The sequence below is a fragment of the Setaria viridis genome, chromosome 8, assembly GCF_005286985.2.
Source record: "Setaria viridis chromosome 8, Setaria_viridis_v4.0, whole genome shotgun sequence".
NCBI lineage: Eukaryota > Viridiplantae > Streptophyta > Magnoliopsida > Poales > Poaceae > Setaria > Setaria viridis.
The window spans coordinates 41,497,777-41,523,647 of NC_048270.2; the positions used below are offsets into that span (position 1 = coordinate 41,497,777).

A 25,871-nucleotide genomic window follows, 5' to 3' on the forward strand; every position below is an offset into this window, starting at 1 on the left:
TCTATCGGCATTTTGATGAAGTGCATCCTCTGCAACGAAGGTCTTAAACTCCATGAAATCCACTCAGGTTCATGTGGGAACCATGCCGCCTCGGGCAATCTGGTCGGGAAAGCGTTCCGCTCTAGCTTCTACTAGCCAACTGCTATCACCGACACAAAAGAGCTCGTCCAGAGGTGTAAAGGGTGCCAATTTTTCTCCAATCAGCAGCACCTCCCAGTGCACCATCCCACAATCCTGGCCCTTCGCATGCTGGGGGCTGGATATGGTCAGCCATTTCAAGACCGCTCCGAGCGGATACACCCATATCTTCGTGGCAATTGACAAATTCATCAAGTGGATTGAAGTCAAGGCTGTCACTAGGATAGAGTCAGCCAAAGCCTCTCAATTGATTGAAGAGCTCACACACCACTTCATTGTCCCCAATAGGATCATCACCGACCTAGGCAAACAATTCACAGGATCCGAGTTCTGAGATTTTTGCCAAGACAACCTCATCGATGTATACTACTCCTCAGTAGCTCACCCATGATGCAATGTCCAGGTCGAATGTGCAAATGGGATGGTCCTCCAATCCCTCAATTCTTGAATCTTTTGACGGCGCATCAGCAGACCTGAGCGGCCTGCATCTGGTGCTACGAGACAAGGTGCGCGAGCGGGTGGTAGTACCCGCCAACTGGGGCCTTGGTGGCGGGCGGAGCCATTGGCGATGGCTTGCTCGCTGGCAGCACAAAGCCACCGTGGCGGTTGAAGCCATAGGTGTTGGTTAGCACCGGGATGCTATTTCACCACCTCATGCATACGGGTAACCTACCCGGTAGACTCATAGAGGAGCTCCCACGGGTCTACCGGCCACTGCTCTGCGCTGTCCTCCTCCTGTCCGGCCACGTCCTATGCGTCGTCCCCCTCCCAGATTCGGAGCCAGAGCGGTAGGGGGATCAAGGCTGCATGCTCCATGGAGGAGGAAGATAATAAGGGACAGAGAAGATTGATTAGAGGTGAAAGGGAGTGGTAGTATAAATAAATGACTCTTCAACTAGTATTTAGAAAATGGATCCAAAAACTCTCATCTAAACTTTAGCTAGCCAATGTTTAGCTGGCTAAAAAAAGCCTCTAAACTTGAGGGGTGGATTCAAACAGAGCTTTAATTCTTCGGCTGATTTTCCCTGATGGAACAATACAACATCTTTGAGGCATATGCTTTCAAATTGTATCCTTCCATCTTGAATGAGTTAATACTGTTAACAGATATGGTTGTATTTGTGTTTGATTTGGTTGTGATCTAGGGGGTGCGGCTCAAGTTTACTTAGAGCGTAAGTTTGCTTAGAGATAGATTGAGTCCGGAATACAAGTCCTAGTTGATCACAACTATATCGATGTAAATCTCTTTGGTGTTTTCACCACATATAAACATGTAACTGTGGAGAGCCAAGATAGGCAACCACGTTTCCTCCTTTCCTTTATGGTGATCAGAGCATCCTCTTCCTAAACATCCCACATCCTAACCTCCTGCGACAGAAGCTTTTTTTGCGCCAGGAAGTTGCGAAGCTTTTCCTGCGAGCAACAGAAGCTTACGACAGAAGTTTTTTTTTCCGCAACAGAAGCTTTTTTTTTCCTGCGACAGAAGCTTTTTGCACCAAAAATTTTCTCCCATGGTGTCGACATCAACTTCTGCTATGCTGGTGCTAAGAATAGTCTCAGAGAAATTAACCCGAGACAATTATCTTCTATGGAAGGCTCAATTCCTTCCTACCATACAAGGAGCTCAACTCATGGGGATTCTAGATGGATCTACCTCGGAGCCGCCCAAGACCTTGGAGGTGGTCAAGGAAGACGGCAAGAAGGAAATCATCCAAAATGTTGAGTACGACTCCTGGATCGTGAGAGATCAATAAGTTTTGAGCTACCTGCTAAATTCTCTTACCAAGGATGCTTTGGCGCTAGTAGCGACAGCAACTACGGCAGCAGAAGCTTGGGAGACGCTAGAAAGGATGTTTTCGGCGCACTCCAAGGTGCGGATAACAAATCTATGCATCTTGCTCTCCACAACAAAGAAGGATAACATGTCCACTTCAGCTTACTTCACCAAGATGTGTTCTTTCGAACATGAGTTAGCCATGGTTGGAAAAGTATGACGATGAGATGGTTCACTTTATTCTCAATGGCCTTGATTTTGATTACAATCCTTTTGTTTTGTCGATGCTTGGCCGTGTTGGTTTTCTCTCCTTGAGCAAGTTGTATTCTCAGCTACTCACATATGATCAATGCATGGAGGTGTACCAAGCTGGGAATTAGTTCCAGTCGTCAGCTAACATGATTAGTAGAGGACGCGACTATGGTGGTCGTGGTCGTGGTCGTGGTGGCCGTGGGCGTGGCCGTGGTGGAGCTGGCCGCGGTCAAAGTGGCGGCCAATAGTACCAAGGCGGTCAACAAGACCGCGGGTCTGGTTCTGGATCTACCGATCCCAATGCAGCTAAGCAAGGCTCACACAACAGTAAAATAATCTGTCAGATTTGCAAGAAAATTGGACATGAAGCGAATCGCTGTTGGTATAGATATGACGACGACGAAGATCATCAAAGTCAAAAGATGGTAGGGGCGGCTACAACCAATTATGGTTATGACACAAATTGGTATTTAGATAGTGGAGCTTCTGATCATGTCACTAGTGCGCTTGAGAAGATGACAATTCGTGAAAAGTACACTGGACGAGATCAAGTACATGCAGCTAATGGCACAGGTATGAAAATTAGTAATATTGGTCATACAACTTTACATACCCCTAACAAAACCATTGTTCTGAAAAATATTCTTCATGTTCCTAGTGCTAAATCTAGTTTTAGTTCATAAATTTGCTCGAGATAATGATGCCTTTATAGAATTTCATCCAAATTTCTTTTGTATAAAGGATCAGGAAACGAAGAAAATCATCCATCAAAGTAGATCTCGAGGTGGCCTCTATCCTCTAAGGTCGCATCTATCCCAAGAGGTGTCCAGGAAACAAGCTTTTGCAGTCAATAAGCCTTCTACCGCTCGATGGCATGGTAGACTTGGTCATCCAGCTTTTCCTATAGTAGAAAGAGTTCTTAGTTCGAATAAACTTCCTTATGTTAGTGAGAATAATTCTGAGTCTATTTGTAATTCATGTTACATGGCCAAGAGTCATCAACTTCCATATCCTATATCAAATAGTGCATCGACAGCTCCACTTGATCTTGTCTTTTCGAATGTATGGGGGCGGGCACCTCCTTCCATTAGGTTCCACAGCTACTATGTTAGCTTTATCGATGATTTTACTAAATACACTTGGATCTACCTGCTTAAGAAAAAATCTGATGTGTTTCAAGTCTTTCAAGAGTTTCAGCAGCTTGTAGAAAGAAAATTTGGCTGCAAGATCAAATCTATTCAGTCTGATTGGGGAAGTATGAGAAATTATACTCCTTCTTCCAACGAGTAGGAATTACTCACCGAGTGTCGTGTCCCCATGCACATCAACAAAACAGTGCAGCCGAAAGGAAGCATCGCCAAATAGTTGAGGTAGGCCTCGCTCTCCTCGCTAATGCATCCATACCTTTGAAATATTGGGATCATGCCTTTCTTACAACCACTTATCTCATCAATGTCCTTCCTAGTAAAGTCATACATTATGATGTCCGTCATGCGCCTCATGCAACAAACTCCAAATTATTCATCTCTTCGAGTCTTTGGTTGTGCTTGTTGGCCTAATTTGCGACCATATAATTCTTGCAAGCTTGCCTTCCACTCTATTCGCTGCGCCTTCCTTGGTTATAGCGCCGTGCATAAATGTTCAAGTGTCTTGATATTTCTACTAGTCGCATATATATTTCTAGAGATGTTGTCTTTAATGAAGGAGTTTTTCCCTTTGCACACCTCCATCACAATGCATCAATGCATTGACGCGTGGGGGTAGCGCTGTCTCTCGCCCAGGAGCACGTGCACGCGCCGCACACACCGCACGGCTCATCCGATAGCTTACCCGCGCGGGCGCACACGCCGCATGGCTCGTCTGACAGCTCGCCGCACGTGCCGCATGGCTCGTCCAATGGATCGCCCAGCCAGTTGCCGCCACATGGCTCGCCTAACGGCTCGCCTAGCTCTACGCCTGGCTCGCCCAGCTTTGCGCTGACTGTTCCATCTGCACCCGCTGTTTTGCCTAGATTTTCTGCTCTGCCAGCTGGATCAGCTGCGCCAGTTTTAGCTACACCTCCGATTAAGCGACGTACGCGTCTTCAGCACGGTATTGTCAAGCCTTAGAAATTTACGGATGGAACCATTCGGTATGGGAATTTTTGTGCTACTGGTGAGCCGGAGAATTTACAAGAAGCTCTTGGTGATTTGTGATGGAAACAGGTCATGAAAGAAGAGTATACAGCGTTGCTCAGAAATAATACTTGGCAGTTGGTGAAGCCCAAGGATGGTTGTAACTTGAGTGATTGCAAATGGGTGTTTAAAGTCAAGAAGAAGGATGATGGGACTATTGATCAGTATAAGGCGCGACTAGTAGCTAAGGGATTTTGACAAAGATATGGGATTGATTATGAGGACACATTTAATCCGATTGTCAAGATTGCTACTGTGAGGCTTGTTTTGTCTTTAGCTATCTCTAGAGGTTGGTGCTTAAGAAAGTTGGATGTCCAAAATTCATTTCTGCATGGTGTTCTAGAAGAGGAGGTTTATATGAAATAGCCTCCAGGTTTTGAGAAAGAAAATGCTCCACATCTGGTGTGCAGACTTGATAAAGCAATTTATGGTCTTAAGCAAGCTCCACGTGTTTGGTATGCGAGATTGAGCTCCAAGTTGATTGATTTCGGTTTTATTGCTTCAAAGTCAGATACCTCTTTGTTTATCTATAAAAAATTAGGGGTTAGCATCTATATGCTTATATATGTTGATGATATCATTATCACTAGCTCTTCTAGTGAAGCAATTTCAGCTCTATTGTTGAATTTGCGCAAGGAGTTTGCTCTAAAGGATCTTGGTGACTTAACCTATTTTTTGGGTATTGAAGTTTAAAGAAGCAAGAATGGATTGTTACTGTCTCAAGAAAAGTATGCGCAAGAGATTCTAATGCGTGTTGGAATGGTCAAGTGCAAAGGGTCGCCGACTCCATTGTCTAGCTCGGAAAATTATCAAGCTTGGAAGGTGATCCGCTTGGTCTAGAAGATAGCACTTGTTATAGAAGTATCGTTGGGGCATTGCAATACCTAACTCTCACTCGGCCAGATTTAGCCTTTTCTGTGAACAAGGTGTGTCACTTTTTGCATGAACCAACGTCAGTTCATTGGACTGCAGTTAAAAGAATTCTTCATTATGTTCAATCTATATTGAATGTTGGGTTACATATTAAAAGGGCGAGTTCTACAACTTTGAGTGATTTCTCTGATGTTGATTGGGCTGGAAGTGTTGATGATAGAAAATCTACTGGAGGATTTGCAATTTTCCTAGGTCCTAATCTTATATCTTGGAGTGCTAGAAAGCAGGCTACTATCTCTGGTGTAGTACTGAAGCACAATATAAATCTATGGCTAATGCTACTGCCAAACTGATTTGGTTGGAATCATTATTGCTTGAATTGGGAGTTCGGTTGGCACAACCTCCTGTTTTATGGTGTGACAATTTGGGAACTACATATCAGCAAATCCAGTTTTCCATGCGCAGGCTAAACATATTGAAATTGATTTTCATTTTGTTTGAGAGAGCGTAACTATCGGGCATACACCCCAGGTCCACAAGTAGGCCTTGGACGGCCCACCAAGGGACGTACTCGGACAAGATTAGAACAAGGATGGGCGTATCCTACTCGGACTAGTCAAGTATGTTTATGAAAAACTACTCGGGCCATTACCGAGTAGAACTCTATAATAGTACCTGACTAGGACTCAGACTTGTAACCCTGCCCTCCTGTGTATATAAGGGCGGGCAGGGACCCCTCCCCCCTCAAGAACACGCCTGGACAGACCTCAACACACGAGGACAACTCCAGATCATCAAATACAAACCAACATACAGGACGTAGGGTATTACGCGATCTACCGGCCCGAACCTGTCTAAATCATGCTCCCTGCGTCACCATTGATTCCTTGATTCTCGACGACCCTTACCGCATAAAAGACCACCTAGGGTACCCCCTAGGCAGGTTGCCGGTCTAAAACACCGACAGCTGGCGCGCCAAGTAGGGGGACTCGTCGAGTTTCTCAGCGCGAACTCAATGGCAAAGGTCATCATCAGGCCCGTTTTCTTCATTGAAGCCAGTGCCACCCTTGTTTTCAGATCCTGGCTTTGCGTCGCCGAAGGCTCGGGATCGTTCTGGCGCCAGATCGTCGACGTTCAGGAGAAGAAATCAGAAAATCTGATCAGAAAAAACCAAGATTTCAAAATCGACGAGTTTGAGTCCAATTACGCGTCGGATTCGACTTCGCCTCGGACTACTCCAACCCTCTGCTCCTGGGACTTAGGGTTGGGTGAGGTGGAGTTCCACCCTCAAGGGGTCGGGCGCATTCGACCCCGGGACTCAGGGTCGGGCGAGGCGGAGTTCCACCCCTTGGGGTCAGGCGAAGCGGAGCTACTCCCCCAAAGGGTCGGGCTCAGCCGACCCTAGAACTCAGGGTCAGACTCGCCTCAGACTCGTCGGTCCCAACCAACATCCAAGTTGGTTTCGACTTCAAAGCGGTTCCCGCACGGACTCCGCAACACAGCCAAAGTCCACCAAGGTTTTCTTACTCGAACCCAATTCGAACTCGGGCATGACGAAGACGTCGACTCCGACTCGTCCTATCCACCAGAGATACCATTATCTGGTCTAGCCCAAGGATTGGTAATAACTTCGACATCACAAGGCAGATTCGTCCACTAGCCGGGATTGCGACCATCTCTTATCGACCGTGACTACGACTCGCGCCTCGTCGCCCATATAGACAACCTACCATATCAAGAAGGCATTCCACTCACTTCCAACCGCGAGGAAAGTTCCACAGAGATTGCAACATCAAGCTCCGGAAGCTACTACCCGGACAGGGAGATACTTGTTATTACGCAGAATAACAACCTGGGTACTAGCCAGAACAGAACCCCCAGGCGATTAGCATAAATCGACAACATCTCCGAAGATGAGTCTACAGCTGACGCCCCTCACGATGAAACCTCCGAGCAGCGCAACCAAAGAAGGACGCGCAATGCTACTCGAGCCGAGCGACGACAGTTGATGGCTACAAATATTCCCATTACAAATCTCGAAAGGGCTTTCAACACAGTCCAGGCTCAGGAGCACAATACTCCACTCGCGGCTATCGCCTCAATCAACCTTTTAACAACATTGATGCCTCAGGATAAGGATAACGCAACCACAGCTCAACTCGTGCAGCGCGGCAACGGATTGATCGCGCAACTCACGAAGCAAGCTTACAAGCTACTCGACAAAGAATTGCCAATCCCATCTGTTCCTTGCATCACAGCTCATCAAGAAGGTAGCAGGGGAGCTGCAGATAATAACACCGCCCCAAGAAATGACGACGGTGTCAACCAACCTTGGCAACACAGCTAAGGTCCAAGCAAGCATAAGGCCCCTGCTCGACATAAGGATGTTGGTGAGGTCAGCTGCACTAACTCGGTTAAAAACATCCGCCCTACTCGGAAGAACCACGAAATGTCCAACTTCAGTGATTTGCGAGAAATTCTCAACAGTCGGCGTGAACGGGAAGTCGACAGCTACAACCATTTTCCTGCTTTCACAAACCGGGTAATGAAAACAAAATTACCTGATAAGTTCAAGCCAACCGGAATCACCAAGTATGATGGCAAGCAAGACCCAATTCAACGGCTACGATGTTACTCGCTAGCCGTCCAAGCAGCCGGGGGCAATAACGACACCAAAGTTATCCATTTCCCCATATGCATGGAACCCGCACCACTGACCTGGCTTGAGTCACTCAAACTCAAGTCCATCGACTCTTGGTCAGACTTGACAAAAGCTTTCACCAACAACTTCGCCGGCTCCATGGCTAGACCAGGCAACAAGATTGACTTACGTCAAATTAAGCAAAAAGAAGGCGAGACCCTACGCGACTATATGCGACGGTTCTTCGAAAAGAAGGCTACCATAGTCGACATCTCCGAAACAGACGTCATTGAGTGCTTCCAGAATGGACTCTATGATCGACGAACATACCAAGACTTCGGTCGACGATGAGCAGCTGATGTCAAAGAACTCAAAGTCATGGTGCAATAGTGAGCGGATGAAGAAGACAAAGAGCGAGAACGGTTCGGCTCCCACCGTAACCGCGAACGCAACAACAACCACAACAATGACCCAGATAGACCTCGGCATAACGATGCTCGGAACACCTATTCGAGTAACCACAATCGCAAAAGGAAGCCCGACAACATTGTTGCTGCCATAACCAACTCCGGGAAAAAGGGACACCGCAGAAATGACGAAGGGCCAACCTTCACGGAGCTACTCAAAAAGCAGTGCCCATGGCATTCGACTAGCAAGCACTCGGCGATAGACTGCTACAGCATGCGCCGAGTCATGCAAGACTTACCCACACCACCACCCACTGAAGAGTACACCAAGAATAGAGATAAGGGTAAGAATAAAGACCGCAACGACGAAGATGAGGAAGGCGACTTCCAGACAGCTTCAAAAACCGTCAACGTCATTTTCGGCGATATCCCAGGCACTGCATCCAAGCGAGCCAACAAACTCGTACTCAGGGAGATCATGGCCATCGAACCAACGGACCCTACACCGTTAAAATGGTCAGAAGTTCCAATTTCTTTCAGCAGAAAAGACCAATGGACAAAATTTTCAGAACCAGACCATTTCCCACTAGTCCTGGATCCAGTTGTGGCGGGATCAAAGTTAACCAAAGTACTTATCGACGGCGGAAGCGGCCTCAACGTTATCTTCGCCAAGACATTAAGGAGGATGTGCCTCGACGTTACTGAAATGCTTACCCCAACGGATTCACCTTTCTACAGCATCGTGCCTAGAAACGCGGCTATACCACTAGGACAAGTTGTCCTTCCAGTCACCTTCAGCACTAAAGAACATTATCGTACCGAGTACATCAGATTCGAAGTTGCAGACTTTGAGACATCTTACCATGCTATACTCGGACGGCCAACACTCGCCAAGTTCATGGCTATACCACATTATGTCTACCTGATACTCAAAATGCCAAGCCCCAAGGGGGAGCTCACGCTACGAGGAGATCTACGGCGATCCTACAAATGTGACACCGAAGCCGTGGAAATTGCTGTGACTACTCAAGCACCTAGTCCCATGCAACAAGTCTTCACAGCTTCAAAGAAGCTCAATCTAAACGAACTAGAGATCCTGGACAACAAGTCGGGGTCCACAAAGGTGAAACCTGCCAGTGAGCAAGACTTCAAATCAGTTGACCTCCAGACGGGTGATCCTTCCAAGACAGCCCTGATCGGAACAGGGCTGGATCCTAAATAGGAATTCGCGCTCGTCAGCTTCCTTCAGGCTAACCATGATATCTTCGCTTGGAAACCGGCTGACATGCCAGGTGTGCCCAAGGAACTGATCGAGCATTCTCTCAATGTCGATCCCAAAGCTTCTCCAAAACGGCAACGACTACGCCGGTTCGCTCAGGACAGACGAGAAGCAATCAAAAAAGAGTTAGCCAAGCTACTCGCGGCAGGGTTCATCAAAGAAGTCTTCCATCCTGACTGGCTCGCCAATCATGTGCTTGTTCGTAAGAAAAACAACGAGTGGAGAATGTGTGTTGACTACACCGACCTCAATAAACACTGCCCAAAAGACCCTTTCGGGCTACCCAGGATCGATCAGGTGGTTAACTCCACCGCTGGGTGCGCTCTGCTATGCTTTCTCGACTGCTACTCCGGCTATCACCAGATAAGCCTCAAAGAAGAAGATCAAGCCAAAACAGCGTTCATCACGCCCTTCGAAGCTTTCTGCTACAAAACAATGTCCTTCGGACTAAAAAATGCTGGAGCAACTTATCAAAGGGTCATACAGATGTGCTTCGAAAAGCAACTTCACCGCAATGTCGAAGCTTATGTCGACGACATCGTCGTCAAAACAAGAAATCGGGAGTAACTCATTGCTGACTTGGAGGAAACTTGGTTGACGAAAACACCGACAGTAACTAAGAAAACAGTTGCAAATTCGGTTGATATCTACCCATGATCAAATTGCAGATGGGTTCACTAAAGTTTTGCCGGTTGGTAAGCAAGAAGAGTTCAAGAACAATCTAAATCTCAAGAGGAAGAGAAGTTTAGATTGAGGGAGGATATTAATAGATATGGTTGTATTTGTGTTTGGTTCGGTTGTGATCTAGGGGTGCGGCTCAAGTTTACTTAGAGCTTAGGTTTGCTTAGAGATAGATTGAGTCCGGAATACGAGTCCTAGTTGATCACAACTGTATCGATGTAAATCTCTTTGGTGTTTTCACTACATATAAACATGGAAATGTGGCAAGGTAAAATAGACAACCATGTTCCCTCCTATCCTTTAAATACAATACATGCAACCAACGCACAGGGATTCTTCTCTATCCAGGATCATTCCATCCATGAACAGATCAATACATCCAACCAAAACAAATACCAGATAACAATGTGGCTAAGCTGCAGATGACGCAATCCACGACGTTAAAACCATCGTGGAAACCAAGGATCCCGCGGATAGAATCACAAGAGACGGTCGTAGTGCCCGAAGACAATTATTATCAAGAAAAAAAGGACAAGAACGGGAGGGCGCTAAGAATATGATGATGGTCCATGTCGTCTACGCTGGGCAAGCAGACAAGCAGTCCATCTGTCTCCTCTCAAGTCACTCATGGCGGCGCCAAAGGAATCACGGTGGAGCCTGGCCGGCAAGACGGCGCTTGTCACCGGAGGAACCAGAGGGATCGGGTATGTGGCAGCTAGCCTATATAAAATCTAAATATTATTATGCATAATACACCGATCTCATAGTACGACAGGCTTGCGATCGTGGAGGAGCTGGCCGGCCTTGGCGCCAGGGTGCACACCTGCTCCCGCACCGCCGGCGACCTGAACGCATGCCGGCGCCGCTGGGCCGGCAAGGGCTTTCCCGCCGACGCGATCACCAGCTCCGTCTGCGACGTGTCCTCGCAGCGCGACAGGGAGGGCCTCGTCGGCACGGTGCGCGACCTCTTCCAGGGCCAGCTCCACATCCTCGTCAACAACGCCGGCCAATCCATCTACAAGCCTGCCGCGGAGACCACGCCCGGCGACTACGCCCGCCTCATGGCCACCAACCTGGACTCGTGCTTCCACCTGACCCGCCTCGCCCACCCGCTCCTCCAGCGAGCAGACGGCGGCGCCGTGGTGGTGCACATGTCCTCCGTCGCCGCCTTCATCGCGTACCCGGCGCTGTCCGCCTACTCGGTCAGCAAGGGCGCCCTGCACCCGCTCACCAGGAGCCTCGCCGCCGAGTGGGCGCCGCACGGCGTGCGCGTCAACTGCGTCGCGCCGGGAGCCATCGACACCGGCATGTTCAGCGCCACGCTGAGCGACCCCGGCAGGGCGCGGAGGCTCGCCGAGATGGAGGTGTCGCGGGTGCCCATGCGCCGCTTCGGCACGCCGCAGGAGGTGGCCTCCCTCGTCGCCTTCCTCTGCATGCCCGCTGCCTCCTACATAACTGGCCAAGTCATCTGCATCGACGGCGGCCGCACCCTCGCCGCCAAACTCTGACGACTATCGACTTGTCGAGTCGTCGAGCTTTGCACATGGACTGCAAATAACCAATAATGCAAGCCTGCCTGTTTGTTACTTTGATGCAGTGACTGCAAATAAACATCCCAACCGGTGGATGCTGGATGTAAACTGAGAGGGATGATTCACTTGTTTCATTCATTCACAATACACCTAAGTTGCAGCACAGCCACTTCCTCCTCCTCAAGTGTACAGGTAGTTTGCAGCCATCATCAGGTCCAGGGTTATCTCGGGCTCAATCTGAAACTCCGCCATCTCCTTCCCACTGCACACCCAAAACAAATCTCGAAGGGCATGCACGAATGGCTGCAAAAAGCAGAGCTCATATACCAACTTCACATACATTTGATTTCAATAGTGTAAGCAGCAAGAGTCCTGAGATGAGCGTGTGCTGGTCCCGTCAAAGTTTCTTTCTACTAAACAGACTATCATAGCACAACCTAAGTGGTCAACACAATAATTGAGGACAGGGAAACTTGGCGATGGGAGAGCTCAGGCATTTACTCTGCCAAATCAGCCTACAAAGCATTCTTTTACGGATCAACAAAGTCTCCTGCAGCTAAACCTGTCTGGCGCGCCTGGGCACCTCTCAAGGTCAAATTCTTCATGTGGCTAGCACTCCGAGAGAGGTTGTGGACTGCTGAGAGGAGGCAGCGTCACGGTTTGCAAGATCAGGCGGTTTGCGCGCTCTGTTATCAGGAGATAGAGACTTCAGAACATCTCTTTGCATGGTGTTCCTACACTCAGCAGGTTTGCATTTGGTCAGCGCAATGATCAGCATTCAGAACATGGCACCGGCGCAGGGAAACGGTCTGATGGACTGGTGGTTGCAAAAGAGGGCAGCGCTCAATGCTATCAAGAGAAAAGGACTAGACTCCACATTCATGCTAGTTTCCTGAAGAATTTGGAAGGAGAGAAACGATCGAGTCTTCAACAGATCGACGCTGAAGAATCCGACAGAGTTGGCTCGGTTGCTCACTTATGGTATGCAGCCGGCGCGAAGTTTATGCCCATTCTGGGCTGGCCGGCGTCGGCAACCACCTTAGGACAGCACTAGTTCCTTTGGCTTGCGTTGTTTTGGTTGTTTTCAGTTTCCATGTAATTGTTTTTAAGTTGTATTACCGCGTGCGTTCGGTAGGCCTATGTTGTACTAAAACCGGTATTTTCTTCTTCTTAATATAATGATACGCAGCTCTCCTGCGTATTCTAGAAAAAATAAGGATGCCAAGTTTTGACAGACGATGTTTATAAGGCAGAAAACAGGAAGCCTATATTCTCAGAGTTATGCAGGACAACAACATCACCTTTCCATTGAGAAGGCAGCGCAGCTTCAATTGATACTCTCCTAATAAATGGGTTAAATTATGTGCTGCAGCTAGGGGATAAAATTTCCAAAATCACATGCTTCATGTGTCGTTGACCAGTGAACAATAACACAAAAGAAATTGGGGGCCCCGGCCCACTCAATCGAAGAAATTATGTCTTAGGTTGGTTGGGTTGGGCCTAATCGAACTCGAACCCCTCCCTCTGTTTGTCCGTCGGTGGATTTACGGTGGGGCCCTACGCGTGTCACGCGCCGCTGCCAACGGCGTGCGCTGCCGGAGACGAAGAACGCAAAATTATCTCTTGGAAATGTTGTTTTTTATTTGTAAAAATGTTGAATCCAATTTTTCAAATGTTGAAATATACTACTAAAAATGTTGAATGTTGTATCTATTTTAGAAAATATTAAATCTACTATTTTTGAATGTTGATATAACTTCTAAAAATTGCTGAATAAAATATGTTGAAATGTCCATTTAGAATACTATTTGGGCCTAATGGGCTCCACCAAGTTTAACTGGCTTCTAGTAGCCATATAGGAGCCTCCCTCCTATAATAGTCTTATACTATAGAAGATTATTAGAAGATGGGCTGAATGAGTAATTAATTTGCAGGATTCGTTAGTAGCGACTTTCTCAAAATAAAAGATAGTTAGTAGTGATGGGCGCAGTGGGCTGACTAATGCTCCATATCATAATGTAGTTGAGAATGAGCAAGCTGCTAATCTAGCTAGGTTCTCACGGATACTATTCTCTTATGTTTTTTTAAGGTCCCGTTTGGCGGGGCTCCAGGAGCGGCTCCTCGAGCGGAGCCCTACCAAAGGATGCACTCCGAGCGAAAAGGTTCCGGCTCCAGCTCTGGAACCCTGCGAATCCCGCTCTCAGGAGTTGTTTTGGGGAGGCGGAGCCAAAAAATCTGCTCCTGCGGCTCCTCCTCGACCGTTTCCTACCCTTGCCCTCGGGTGAGGGCCTGCAGGTAGCGGAGGCGGCAGCAGGTAGGCTGGGAGCGGCGACCGGCAGGAGGCGGCCGGCGGCGGGGAGGTGGGGGTGAGCGGAGACGGCGACGGGCGGGAGGCGGCTGGCGGCGGGGAGGTGGGGGTGGGCGGAGACAGCGACATCTAGGAGCCGGTGGGAGGCGGGGACGGAGGCCGGCCGTGGGCGGTGGGGGCGGGCAGGCGGCGGGAGACGAGAGCTGAGTGTCGGGGGTCGGGAGCGGATAGGGAGGAGAGAGAATGGAGTGGATAGGGAGCTAGCGGTGGGAGGTGAAAGAAATAAAAAGAGAAAATAGGAAGAGAAAAGAAGGAAAATAAATAGGGAAAAAAGAAAAAAAGAGAGAGGGGAAAGGGTATTGTGGGTATTTCATCTATCTAACCATTTTAAACTACACGAAAGAACCGTTTTGCCAAACGGTTTTTCAAAATGGCTTTAGGTCCACCAGAGAAGACACTCCACCAGAGGAGCCAGAGCTGGAACCATTTTTGAGAGGAGTGATCCTTAATAATAATATACTCATGTATACAATAATAAATTAAGGGAAGGAAACACGGCCCGGGAATCAAGAGGGAGCAGGAGCAGCCGTGCACTCCATCACCACGCCATCCTAGGCTTTAGCCTTTCTTTTTTTTCCCCTCCCCGAAGCAAATGCTCATCCGACCTGTTCATCACTCATGCTCATTATCTCTGTGATCATCTGATATGGATGATCTGATATGCAAGCAGAGTCTGAACCAACTAAGGCCTTGTTTAGTTGCTCTGAATTTGGATGTCCAAAATTAATGTTGTAGTACTGTAGCATACTGTAGCGTTTCGTTTGTATTTGTAAATTATTGTCAAATATTGACTAATTAGGCTCAAAAGATTCGTCTCGCAAAGTACAACAAAACTGTACAATTAGTTTTTGATTTCGTCTACATTTAGTACTCCATGCATGTACCGCAAGTTTGATACGACTTGGAATCTTCTTTTTGGATAGTGTCAAAATTAGGAGTTTGGGTGGAACTAAACAAAGGCCTAAACCCAGTGGAATTATGGAATTGGATTGATGGGCAGGCAATCTGAGCCGTTGGTTTCCTCTGACAAGTTGCTGCCTCCTCTGCGTCCCTGAGAAGATCCCCCCCTGCCTGCGCCGCTTTCCTCTCGCCTCGGTCTCCTTCCTCTTCTTCTTCGCTTTGCTTGCTGCTGCTGCTGCAGCTTCGCCCTCGCCCCACCCAGCAGCCATGCCAGGGGACCATGGCTCCAAGGTCGACATCTCCTTCGCCGGCCGCTTCACCGCCAGCGCCATAGCAGCATGCTTCGCCGAGGTACCGTATCGATCCGTCTCTTCCCTGATCCCCACTGCTGGCGATTCAACTTCATCTGCTTCCTTCTTAGGAGGAGGACCACCCACAGATTCGATTCAGCTTCTTCCTCCTTCCCTCGGATCACCCACCGATTCGATTCGGCTTCTTCCGAGTGGGTAGGAAAAGGATAGGAGGAAGGTGATTGATTCCATAGATTTCCCCTCTCTCCTCGCTCGCAGGTATGCACCATCCCCCTCGACACGGCCAAGGTCAGGCTCCAGCTGCAGAAGAACGTCGACGCAGCGGCGCTCCCCAAGTACCGCGGGCTGCTCGGCACCGCCGCCACCATCGCCAGGGAGGAAGGGGCCGCCGCGCTCTGGAAGGGAATCGTCCCGGGGCTACACCGACAGTGCATCTACGGAGGACTCCGCATTGGACTCTACGAGCCTGTATGTATCAACTAGTACTACTACTCTGCTTATTATTATTGCCGCATTTCGTCGAATACCTTTTCTCTTTGGCCCCGTTTGGATCCCTTCATTTGAAGGAATTGGAATCTACTTAATGAAGTAGGCTAATTTATCTTGGAATGTAGCATTCCACAACTTTCCAAAGTTTAGATATAAGCCTAACTTAAATTCATGGGGTGGGAGATGGAAATTGATTCTATAGATTATGATTATTAGAATGGAATTCAATTCTTATAGCACGCTCTTGAACTCGCTTTCCTATAGTAGAAGTGCAGCACATAAGTATCTCTCCCATATCGCCAACAATAATATACAAATATATTCCACATACAATTATATTAGCTAAATTAATTTGTGTCTAAATTATGATTATTAGAATGGAATTCAATTCCAATGATCCAAACGGGACCCTTGAGTAATCTCGTCGAATACCTTGCCCCCCCCTGCAGGTCAAATCCTTGTACGTCGGCCAAGACCATGTTGGGGATGTGCCCCTCTCCAAGAAGATTGCCGCTGGCTTCACCACTGGTAGGTTAGCAGTAGCACAGCTCATCCACACCTCTGTTTCACCCTGTAATATATTACAACCTCTCTCTGCCATAGTCCTACATACTTTCACAACTCACCACTACTTATCATCATCAGGCGCCATCGCTATTACCATCGCCAACCCCACTGACCTTGTCAAGGTCAGGCTCCAGGCCGAGGGCAAGCTTGCGCCTGGCATGCCACGCCGCTACGCTGGCGCCATGGACGCTTACGCAAAGATTGCTAGGCAGGTCTGCTCTTCTCCCGACTAGCACTTCGCTTGCTATGTTTGCCCCCAGTGAACTGTGAACTGCCTCACACTTGTACATATGTATGTTTCGGTCATCATCCATAGGAGGGGGTTGCCGCTCTGTGGACCGGCCTGGGACCAAACGTAGCACGCAATGGTATCATCAACGCTGCTGAGTTGGCCAGCTATGATCAAGTCAAGCAGGTGCTGCATGCTTATATGCTCCATTCTAGTCTCTGATTACTCCATTGGCTCCTTCACTCACTTTGCCCGTACAAACTGTCTTTGACGCAGACGATTTTGAAACTCCCTGGATTCAAAGATGATGTGGTCACCCACCTCTTTGCTGGTCTCGGTGCGGGCTTCTTTGCTGTCTGTGTTGGTTCTCCGGTTGACGTGGTGAGATGTCCTCCTCGGGTGCCATATGCCACAATTAGATTTAGAAACTCAACCTAGACTGTCACTATATGTCACAATTTCAGAATTCGAGAATGATCACAGTACTTCTACCTAGCTGCTATTATTTCCCTTTATTTGGGAGGTTCATACTTCTAGGATTTATAACTAATTTTTTTCATGCGCGCATTTTAATTTCTGGCCATGAATGCTGGTTGTGTTTCCAGAAGTTTCCCACTTATTGTGGTCATTATCCTTAAGTATTTGCTGACTATTGAAAATTGATTAGTAGCTGAATTCTTGGCTTCAAGTTCTCTCCCTCCCTCCCCTGCCGCTCTAGTGTCACCGAGACTGATAAGAATCATATTCTTGCAGGTTAAGTCAAGAATGATGGGTGACTCAGCCTATAAAAGCACTCTTGACTGTTTTGTGAAGACACTAAAGAATGATGTATGTTCCACCCTGCTACTCATGTCATGTTTATGGATTCGTTTTTTTTTGAAATAAGGGATTCAAATTTAGATGAGAAGAAAAAATACACACATGATAATCCACCAAACACATCTCATTCTTCACTAATACATGCATCCTCTCTTGGTAACAACCATGTGACGGTCCCCCAGTTTAACATAACTCTTTAGCAGCAGTTAGTTTTGCTTCCCAGGCTTTCTTAGGCAGGTTTTATAATCAATTGTATTTTTTGGGACTAAACAAGAATTTTTCTTCGTACATGTGCCATCCGTTTTGTTTCATTGACAGCCCATAACAGGAATATGGGATTCTTCTTTTATGTCCTAAAGTAATCTCTGGTCAGGGAATTGTAAACTTTAAAAGTATGTTGAAAGTTTGGTTCCTTTCATACCAATTCTATACCTCTTAGAGCTGCTAAAATTACTTTCAGCAGTGAATTAGTTGCAAAGACTGCAGGCTGGAATCAGTTTATGTTTACGCAACTAACCTGTATGGTACCTGGTTAATGTAAATGTAACTCCAATGAGGTAGGCGCTAGCTAATAGCTGTTTACTCTACAGGGGCCTCTGGCATTTTACAAAGGGTTCCTCCCAAACTTTGCTAGACTGGGATCATGGAATGTGATTATGTTCTTGACATTGGAGCAGGTGCAAACTGAAACTTTTTGTTTTCACTAGACTTTTCAGTACATTCCGCTGAAACAAGACTTTTCATTTTGGTAAAAGTACATAAGCATGCTCCATTGAATATAAGCACTTTGTTTGTTGCCCTGGACAGGTTCAGAAGATGTTTGTGAGGAAACCGGCAAGCTGAAGATAAGGCTTTTGCAGTCGGGTGGCAAACAAAGGTGCACACCTATGGCGCACACATTTTTTCTTCTACAGACAAGAAAAAAATGACTCTATCCCCCTGAAGATTGATTGGGGAACAAGGAGAAATCTGACACCTAAATTGTGAGAATAAATAGCATGGGGGTATTTGCATGATCCCCGGATGAATAAAATTCAGAAATAGCAAACAGCTGTATCAATGTTTTATTGTCATCTCTGTGGCTGTGCTTTTACTTTTATCGGAATTGCTGGGAATGGTGATCAAATTGCTTGGTACTGTTGGGGATGAAACTTGGTGTGCTCTCTGTAGTGGTTGATTGTTATGTGATGGATTGATCATGTGTAAGTAGATGCTGCTAGTCTTTGCCTGTTACAAATTTACTGAAGTAGTAGTAACAAAGTTGGATTGGAGCAAAAGCATACGGAGGAGAGGACTCTGACCATCATAGAACAGAATATTATGGTGGACCATTCAGATGTTGCTCCTGATCTTCATCTTTCCGAAGAGCGAGTGCCTCCCCTCGGCGACGACCTGGCCCGTGGCGGCGTTGGCGACGAGGACGTGCGTGCCGGAGTAGGCGCCCCTGTGGCCCAGCGCCCTGGCGGCGATGCGGAGGGTGTCGCCGGGCGCGGCGGCGGCGAGGTCGACGAAGGAGACGGACATGTCGACGGAGACCTTGAGGTGGTGGCCGTCGGCAACGGCGGCGGCGGAGCCGATTTCGTCGACCAGGGAAACCACGGCGCCCGGGGCGAGGTGGTCGCCGGCGGCGGTGAGGCGCGGGGGCACGGTGAAGGAGCAGAGTATGCGACCCGGGTGGATGCTGTCGACGCGGATCCCCTGCAGCGCGAACCCCTCGAAGAAGCTGGGGCTGGGCTCCGCCCCCGCTCGGGGCGCCCGCCGCGCGGCTCGTCGGTCCAGCGCGTCCACCCGCGCGCCATCCTCGTCGCTCACCCGCAGCAAATCAGAGGCTCCCTTCTTCCCCGCCATGGCGGTGTTGCCTGTGGTGGGTGGACTTCTTGGACACCGTGAGCAGCTAGAGCCAACCGCAGGATGACGAAGAGGGGAGGGCACGCAATGACGCTTTTGCCCCCGCCAGCCGTTACGGGAGTCGCTGTTGGCTTGTTGGGAGGGATCGATCCGGCAACCTACAAGCTCCTCAAGCAAGTGGCGCCCCTTCACCCCCGATCAAGGTCAAGCTCTTCTTTTGGGTCATGCGCCGTGAGAACACCGGAGTTTCCTTCACTTGCTTGAGGCTCTTCCAATCCCCACTGGACCTGTGCTTGAGGCGCTTCGGATCATTTCGAAATATACACAACCGGATGGTGTTCGACAAGTTGATTAGGGTGTAGCTAGGGTGACGGCCAGGGGCGAACCTACGCTATGATTAGTGGGTGCTAATACACTCCCTAAATTTTGCAAAAACAGTGATTATGCTTAAATTTTTACCATATATGCACCCTCCTTCTCAATCTAAAAAATATGCACCCTCCTTAGATCAACACTATGCACCCACAAGGCAAATGCACCCCCACTAATTTACTCTAGCTTCACCACCGGTGACGGCCCATGCACGCATGTGGATCCATGGGGAACAACGTCGCGTCAACACACCCCTTCTCGAAACACGGTGCCTCCGTAACTTGGATATGTTCGATCGGGACTCTATCTAGTCTTGTACACCAGTATAGGTTGTGTTGTAAACCTAGCTTCTAGAGGAGTCCTGACCGAACTTCCCTGCTATATAAATGTAACTTCCTTACACTTACCGTTACGCTATCGATCAACACGCAAACACCATAGTAAAATCATGACGTCTTTTGTGCACAGGTTCTCACTACCATGTAACGCATCTTGAGGGGTTCATCACTAGTAAGAAACTTACTCTAATGGTTGACATCGGCGGTCAGCAAGTAGGTAGGCAAGCCGGTGGTTAAGATCCTAAACCCAGCCTATGAGGACTCGGTTGCCTCGGACCAACAGGTCCTGGGCTTCCTCCTTTTGACATTGTCAAAGGATGTGCTATTACAAGTAGCCACGACTTTGAAATCAGCTAAAGCATGGAAGGTGATTGAAGAAAATTTCGCCTCCCACACCCCGCGCACGGTCCATCAATGTCTGTTTGGTGCTAGCAACAATAAAGGAGGCCATTACAGTCCCCCAAGTACCTTTGCATGATGAAAGCATATGGAGTTGAGATGGTTGCGGCTGGAAAAAGCCTCTTGAAGATGAAGAGTTGGTTACGTATATCCTTAACTGTCTTGATCCTGAGTTCGGTACATTAGCTTCTGCACTTGTAACTAGGGTAGAACCCCTTACGATCTCTTATTGTATTCCCAGTCACTGAGTTTTCAGAATAGGCTTAAGCTAAAACAGGGCGGTTCATCGTCACCTACCAACACCACAAACTGAAGATGTTGCGGAGGTGCATGGCTTGGTTCTTCACGTGATCGTAGGGGTTGTGGTTGCCCTTAGTGATGCCTATCATAGTGCTAGGCATGGCCAATCAGGTTGGGCCTAAACTTCTCCAACCAATTGAGTCACAAGCAATGCAACAAAAGAACTATGTCCACATTCCCAGCACTACCGTGAGATCCGTGGGTGTCCCTAAGAGGGTTGATGCACCCCCAAAAAAAGGATGTGCTAGTCCAATTACTCCAAGAGGTGATTATGGTGCAAGACAACGTGGTAGACCGATACAAAATAAGAACTGGTCAGGTAATAGGAAAAGTCTAGTTTATAATTACATTAGATCACTTCATGTCCTAACCGATTAGTATTCATGTAAACCAATGCAACTTGTAACCTTGCCCCGAAAATACAAGGCGAGGCAAGGATCTCTCCAAACACATGAACACCCAAAACACATGAAGGTTTTATGCTTTTTTTCCAGTGGCTCGAACCTATCTAAATCTTGTCTCATGTTCACCTTCGAGTTCCTGATGTCAATGAAACCTCACCAATCAACCTACTATATTGAGGTATTCCTCGGTAGGTTGCCGTTCTAAACACTACGATGAGGTCAATTGATGCCCAAACAGTCAGGTCTTCTTTAAGAGCGACACATGGCACTTGAGTGGTTTGATGAGACCTATGCGTACGATGAACGTCACATTGCTGCAGCCTTGAACTCATATGGTGTGGACACAAATTGGGACACCAAAATGGTTTGATGAGACCTATGCGTCGGACGAACGTCACATTGCTGCAGCTATAAACTCATACGGTGTGGACACAAATTGGTACCCCAAAATGGGAGCCACTGGTCACATTACCAACAAGCTGGTGAAGCTCATTGTCCGTGACAAGTATCATGGCACGGATCATATTCACACGGTGAGTGGTGTAGGTATGGAAATTAAGCATATTGGTCATTCTATTGTCCATACCCCCATTTGTAAATTAAATCTAAATAATGTCCTCCACGTCCCAAAGGTTGCTAAAAACCTTATTTCTATCCACTGTTTAGCTAAAGATAATTCAGCTTTCCTTGAGTTCCACCCAATTTTTTTTATCACGGAACATGCCACGAAGAACACTCCCCTTGGAAGGTGTTGCCATAAAGGACTCTATTCTCTCCCTTTAGCAACTCCAATAAATTAAAGTAGACTTTTGGTATGGTCAAGACATCCATTGAGAGGTAGCAGAGTCTATTGGGGCATCCCACTACTTCCATTGTTGCAAAGGTAATTAGAAGTAATAGTTTGCCTTATCATGATGAGTCGAATAAGGAGTTTGTCCGTGATGCCTATCAAAAGCCAAAGGTTTTTAAGTGTCTCTATTCAACTTTTGCAATTTATTTTTTTCTGGTGTTTGGGGTCCTGCACCTAGTTTTATTGGAGGCAAGAAGTACTATGTTAGTTTTATTGATGATTACAACAAATTTACTTGATTGCCTTATGAAGTTCAAGCCAAAAGGTTTTCAAAAGTTTCATGTGTCCCAATATCTTGTTGAGAGATTGTTTCCTTGCGAAATCACTGCCATGCGGACTGATTAAGGAGGCGAATACCAAAGACTTCATTCTTTTCCTTTTTTTGATAAAATTGGCATCTCACACTATGTTTCCTACCCTCATGAACATCAATAGAATGATGCAGCAAGAATAAAGCACAACACATTGTAGAAGTTGACCTTGCTCTCCTTGTATATGCCTCTGATCCATTAAAATTTTGTTATGAATATTTCCTTGCTACCACATATATCATAAACCGTATTCCTAGAAAGGTTATGCATATACAAGGAGTTTTTGCGGCTTACAGTTGGTATGATGTGGATATGATGCAAGGTAGATCATGGCAGTAGTAGGACAGATTAGTGATGCGCGTGTGGCCATTATGGATCATCGCTAGTGTACACAGGCCAGCGCAAAGATGTTGCGGGCATCATGGCCTGCACAGATATGTATAAGAGCGGCGGCAGTGGCTAGGATCTCTACCTTGATGTCATCGTTGCAGGCGGCATGGATGTCAGTTTGGAGATAGTGTGAACCAGTGGGGTTTCATGCAGTAAGATTGAACAACGATGGGGTATAGACAGTCCGCAAAAAGAGTGGATAGTCCGCTGATCGACGAGCCACGTTGATTGGATCAGTATACACTATACAACTATAAGGTATGTCATGCAAGTGTGTGGCAGGGCTAGGTGTACAACGGAGCTATAAGGTTCAACAGGACATCACATAAGCTAATGGAAATTGTAACTGGTGAACAAGAACAGGTAGAGTTTGGAAGACCAGATCTCAGGATGGTGTTGCGGCTCATTGGCAAGGACATGAGGCTATCAACAATGTTTGGTTATGGCATGCAAGGCGACTGATAAGAGTTAGATGGTGGTTCAGTGAGTGCTTAGGAGTGACAGAGTCATATGGACAGGTTGGCATGGTCGAGGTGTTGAGCAGCGCATGGTGGATCTACTTGTGATGGATAGATTGGATCGAATAGTTCTTGGGGTACATGGGTGATGGATAGTTCACTTGGAGGGTGAGCATTCTGTAGTGTATGGTGGAGAGACTAGTGGTGATAGGCTGGTCAGACTATGGGTCAAAGGCGACGACAGGATCAATGATGATGACGTAGGAGCATGGTGGCTGATGGGGTTTTGTTCTCTCTATGGTGTGGCAACACGCGACATGAGCTCTGGATGTAGATTTGCATGGGTGGAGTTTGCGAGCTTCCAAATTAGCAAGGGTTGAGCTGGAAGGATGTATAGGCTATGATGTATGTTCTTGAAACTGGAGTAATTTGGTTGGTCAATGTTGAAGGAGATTACAGTGTAAGACGTCAGACGTAGTATGGCAGCGGTAATGGAAGAGCCATTCTAATATCACGATTTCTATATGTTACTCATATGCGATAGCTAGATTCTTAGCATCATGTTTACAATCGACGGAGATTGTGGTGATAGAAGAGAAGGGTTCACAGTTGAAGGTGGAGTCACGGAGTTGGAAATTATAGGGATAGCAGTGTTTCTTCAGGCAGCTCATAAAGTGGCAAAATGTGACAACTCAAGTTCGGTGTATATGGAGGTTCACACATGATGACTTCAAGATGGTGGAATATTTGGCAAGGTGAAGTTTGTTAGGTATTGTGTCAAATATTTGTACGAGTCTGGTTACGATGGGACTTAAGTTGTATTTATGAAAGGATCTTGTGATGCCTAGGGGGGTTGAATAGGCTCACTTCGAATTTTCCTAAAAAACTCGCAACAGTATTAGATCTGTTGGAACTTCTAACGCAGTGCCGGAACTTCTGATGGATCGGAACTTCCGGTACTAGATCGGAACTTCCGATAAGATAAAGTGAGCTGAACGAAATTCAAAACACAACCTGATTCTGCCAAAAATATTTAAATCAAAAGATAGTAAATGAAGCGTAGATGCTACTCCAGGTGATATATATGCAAGGAACAACTCAAATGTATAGATCGGCTAAAAACGAGCTTCTAGGCAAGACTTAGAACAAAGAACACAATAAGCACGTGAGACAAGGATTTGTTACCAGAGTTCACTCTCACTAAGAGAGCTACGTCTCCGTTGAGGATCTCACAAAGAGCCGGGTCCTCACTAACCCTTTTACCTCCCTCAATCAACCACAAAGGAAGATTGAGTCACTTACTATGAATCCACGAAGGATGGGTGATACAAATGTTCCCAGACGCATCACACAAAGAGGGCGCTCAAACGGGCGACACCTAGCCATCTAGAAGCGAGCTTCAAGAGTAACAAACGTGAATCAACGCCAAGGATGCTTGAGGTGCTCTTGAGATGAACTCCTTGAACTTCCCACTCAACCCTCAAGTCCCTCACACTCTCAATCTCACTCTCACCCAAACCCTAGCTGAAGAACTCAAGGATTAGGCTCAAAGGGGTGAGGAGAGGGAGTATTCAATGCTATGGGAGTGTTTTGGCTCGAGTTAGGTCAGCAGCACTGAATGGGGGGGGCTGAGGAGGTATTTATACCCAGCCCCCCAAAAACTAGCCATTTTAGACAGGTTATGTACCTGTCGTAACTTCCGACACAGGGTCGGAACTTCTGACAGAGTTAGCTCAGGCGAGCAAAGGATCCTGTCGGGAGTTTCTAGAAACACCCGACACTTATCGGAACTTTCGATGGAGTATCAGAACTTTCGACACTTTTGAGTTAGACACACAAAGGACCTCTATCGAGACTATCTGGATACTTCTGATACCCGTCGGAACTTCCGACACACCGTCGGAACTTTCGACAGGCATAGAAATGCTGAGGTAAAGGTTGTGTACGTGGGAGATTTGTGTCTCTCAAAAGGTTAGTTAGCATCTCAATAGATCACCTTAGCATCTTCAAGCTATCCATTCACATCCTACTTTATAGTACGGCATTCCTAAACTCAAATTCAAAATTAGAAATAACAAAAAGAGACTTCTTTTGAGCTTAACGCCGTCTCAGCCTTGCAATAGGGGCTCTTTGAGAGTCTTTTCATGCAGCTTTGCATTCTTTTCAACTTAGTACCTGTTAATCACTTAATAATTGTGTTAGTCCCCTAACTATGCTAGTCATCAACACCACAACCCACTTAGGGGGCCAAATGCACTTACAATTTAGCAGTACACAGTAAAGTCTGTATCAAATTTTGTAACCTGGGTCACCTCATAAATATGAGAGGGGTGATGCTATTGTAACCATAACGATAGGCTCACTAGAGGGAGGCGGCATGATGCTGGGATCCTAAAGCGGCCGGTGTTGTGATAATGGGGAAGAGCGCCCGTAGTCATGCCCCGGGATGTACGTTTCGGCCGAACCTCGTCAATAAAGATTGTGTGTGCAGTGTCGTATGTGATCTTGCATGTTGGTCTCAGTAAATCCAATCATCACTTCTACAGGTGGAGCGACTCATCACCGTGAGGGTTTATTTTCTAATAGGTACGATGTATTCATCTAAAAGCTATTTTTTTCTATAGTTAATTGTGAGCACTTGAGGCATCCTATCCTGATTCCTCTCTTTCTATTATAATGTGATACAAAGAAGAAAATAAAGAATGAATATACATATCATTGTGTTTTATTACAACATTGGTTTTCTTTAGGCCATGCTTATTACCCC

At 47.1% G+C, this 25,871-nt stretch overlaps 3 protein-coding genes and 1 non-coding gene across 4 annotated transcripts; 3 read left to right on the top strand and 1 right to left on the bottom strand.

Annotated features, from left to right (window-relative positions):
- Positions 1–2,122: 2,122 nt before the first annotated feature.
- LOC117834916 (small nucleolar RNA Z247) lies at positions 2,123–2,260 on the top strand. The gene has a single exon (XR_004635868.1). It is a non-coding gene; the product is annotated as a small nucleolar RNA Z247 (small nucleolar RNA).
- Positions 2,261–10,549: 8,289 nt separating this feature from the next.
- Positions 10,550–11,916, top strand: LOC117866865 (noroxomaritidine/norcraugsodine reductase). The gene is made up of 2 exons (XM_034751156.2): positions 10,550–10,923; positions 10,995–11,916. Exons 1-2 carry the CDS (start codon positions 10,847–10,849, stop codon positions 11,725–11,727), a joined length of 810 nt encoding a protein of 269 aa, XP_034607047.1. The 5' UTR covers positions 10,550–10,846; the 3' UTR covers positions 11,728–11,916.
- Positions 11,917–15,173: 3,257 nt separating this feature from the next.
- On the top strand, positions 15,174–18,585 carry LOC117833571 (mitochondrial uncoupling protein 1). Its single transcript, XM_034713124.2, has 9 exons — positions 15,174–15,370; positions 15,589–15,798; positions 16,269–16,347; positions 16,465–16,598; positions 16,703–16,801; positions 16,892–16,996; positions 17,369–17,443; positions 18,025–18,111; positions 18,242–18,585. Exons 1-9 carry the CDS (start codon positions 15,287–15,289, stop codon positions 18,275–18,277), a joined length of 909 nt encoding a protein of 302 aa, XP_034569015.1. The 5' UTR covers positions 15,174–15,286; the 3' UTR covers positions 18,278–18,585.
- A 16-nt stretch (positions 18,586–18,601) lies between these two features.
- On the bottom strand, positions 18,602–19,507 carry LOC117833572 (uncharacterized). The gene has a single exon (XM_034713126.2). The coding sequence runs from the start codon at positions 19,280–19,282 to the stop codon at positions 18,767–18,769; it is 516 nt and encodes a 171-aa protein (XP_034569017.1). The 5' UTR covers positions 19,283–19,507; the 3' UTR covers positions 18,602–18,766.
- Positions 19,508–25,871: the final 6,364 nt, after the last annotated feature.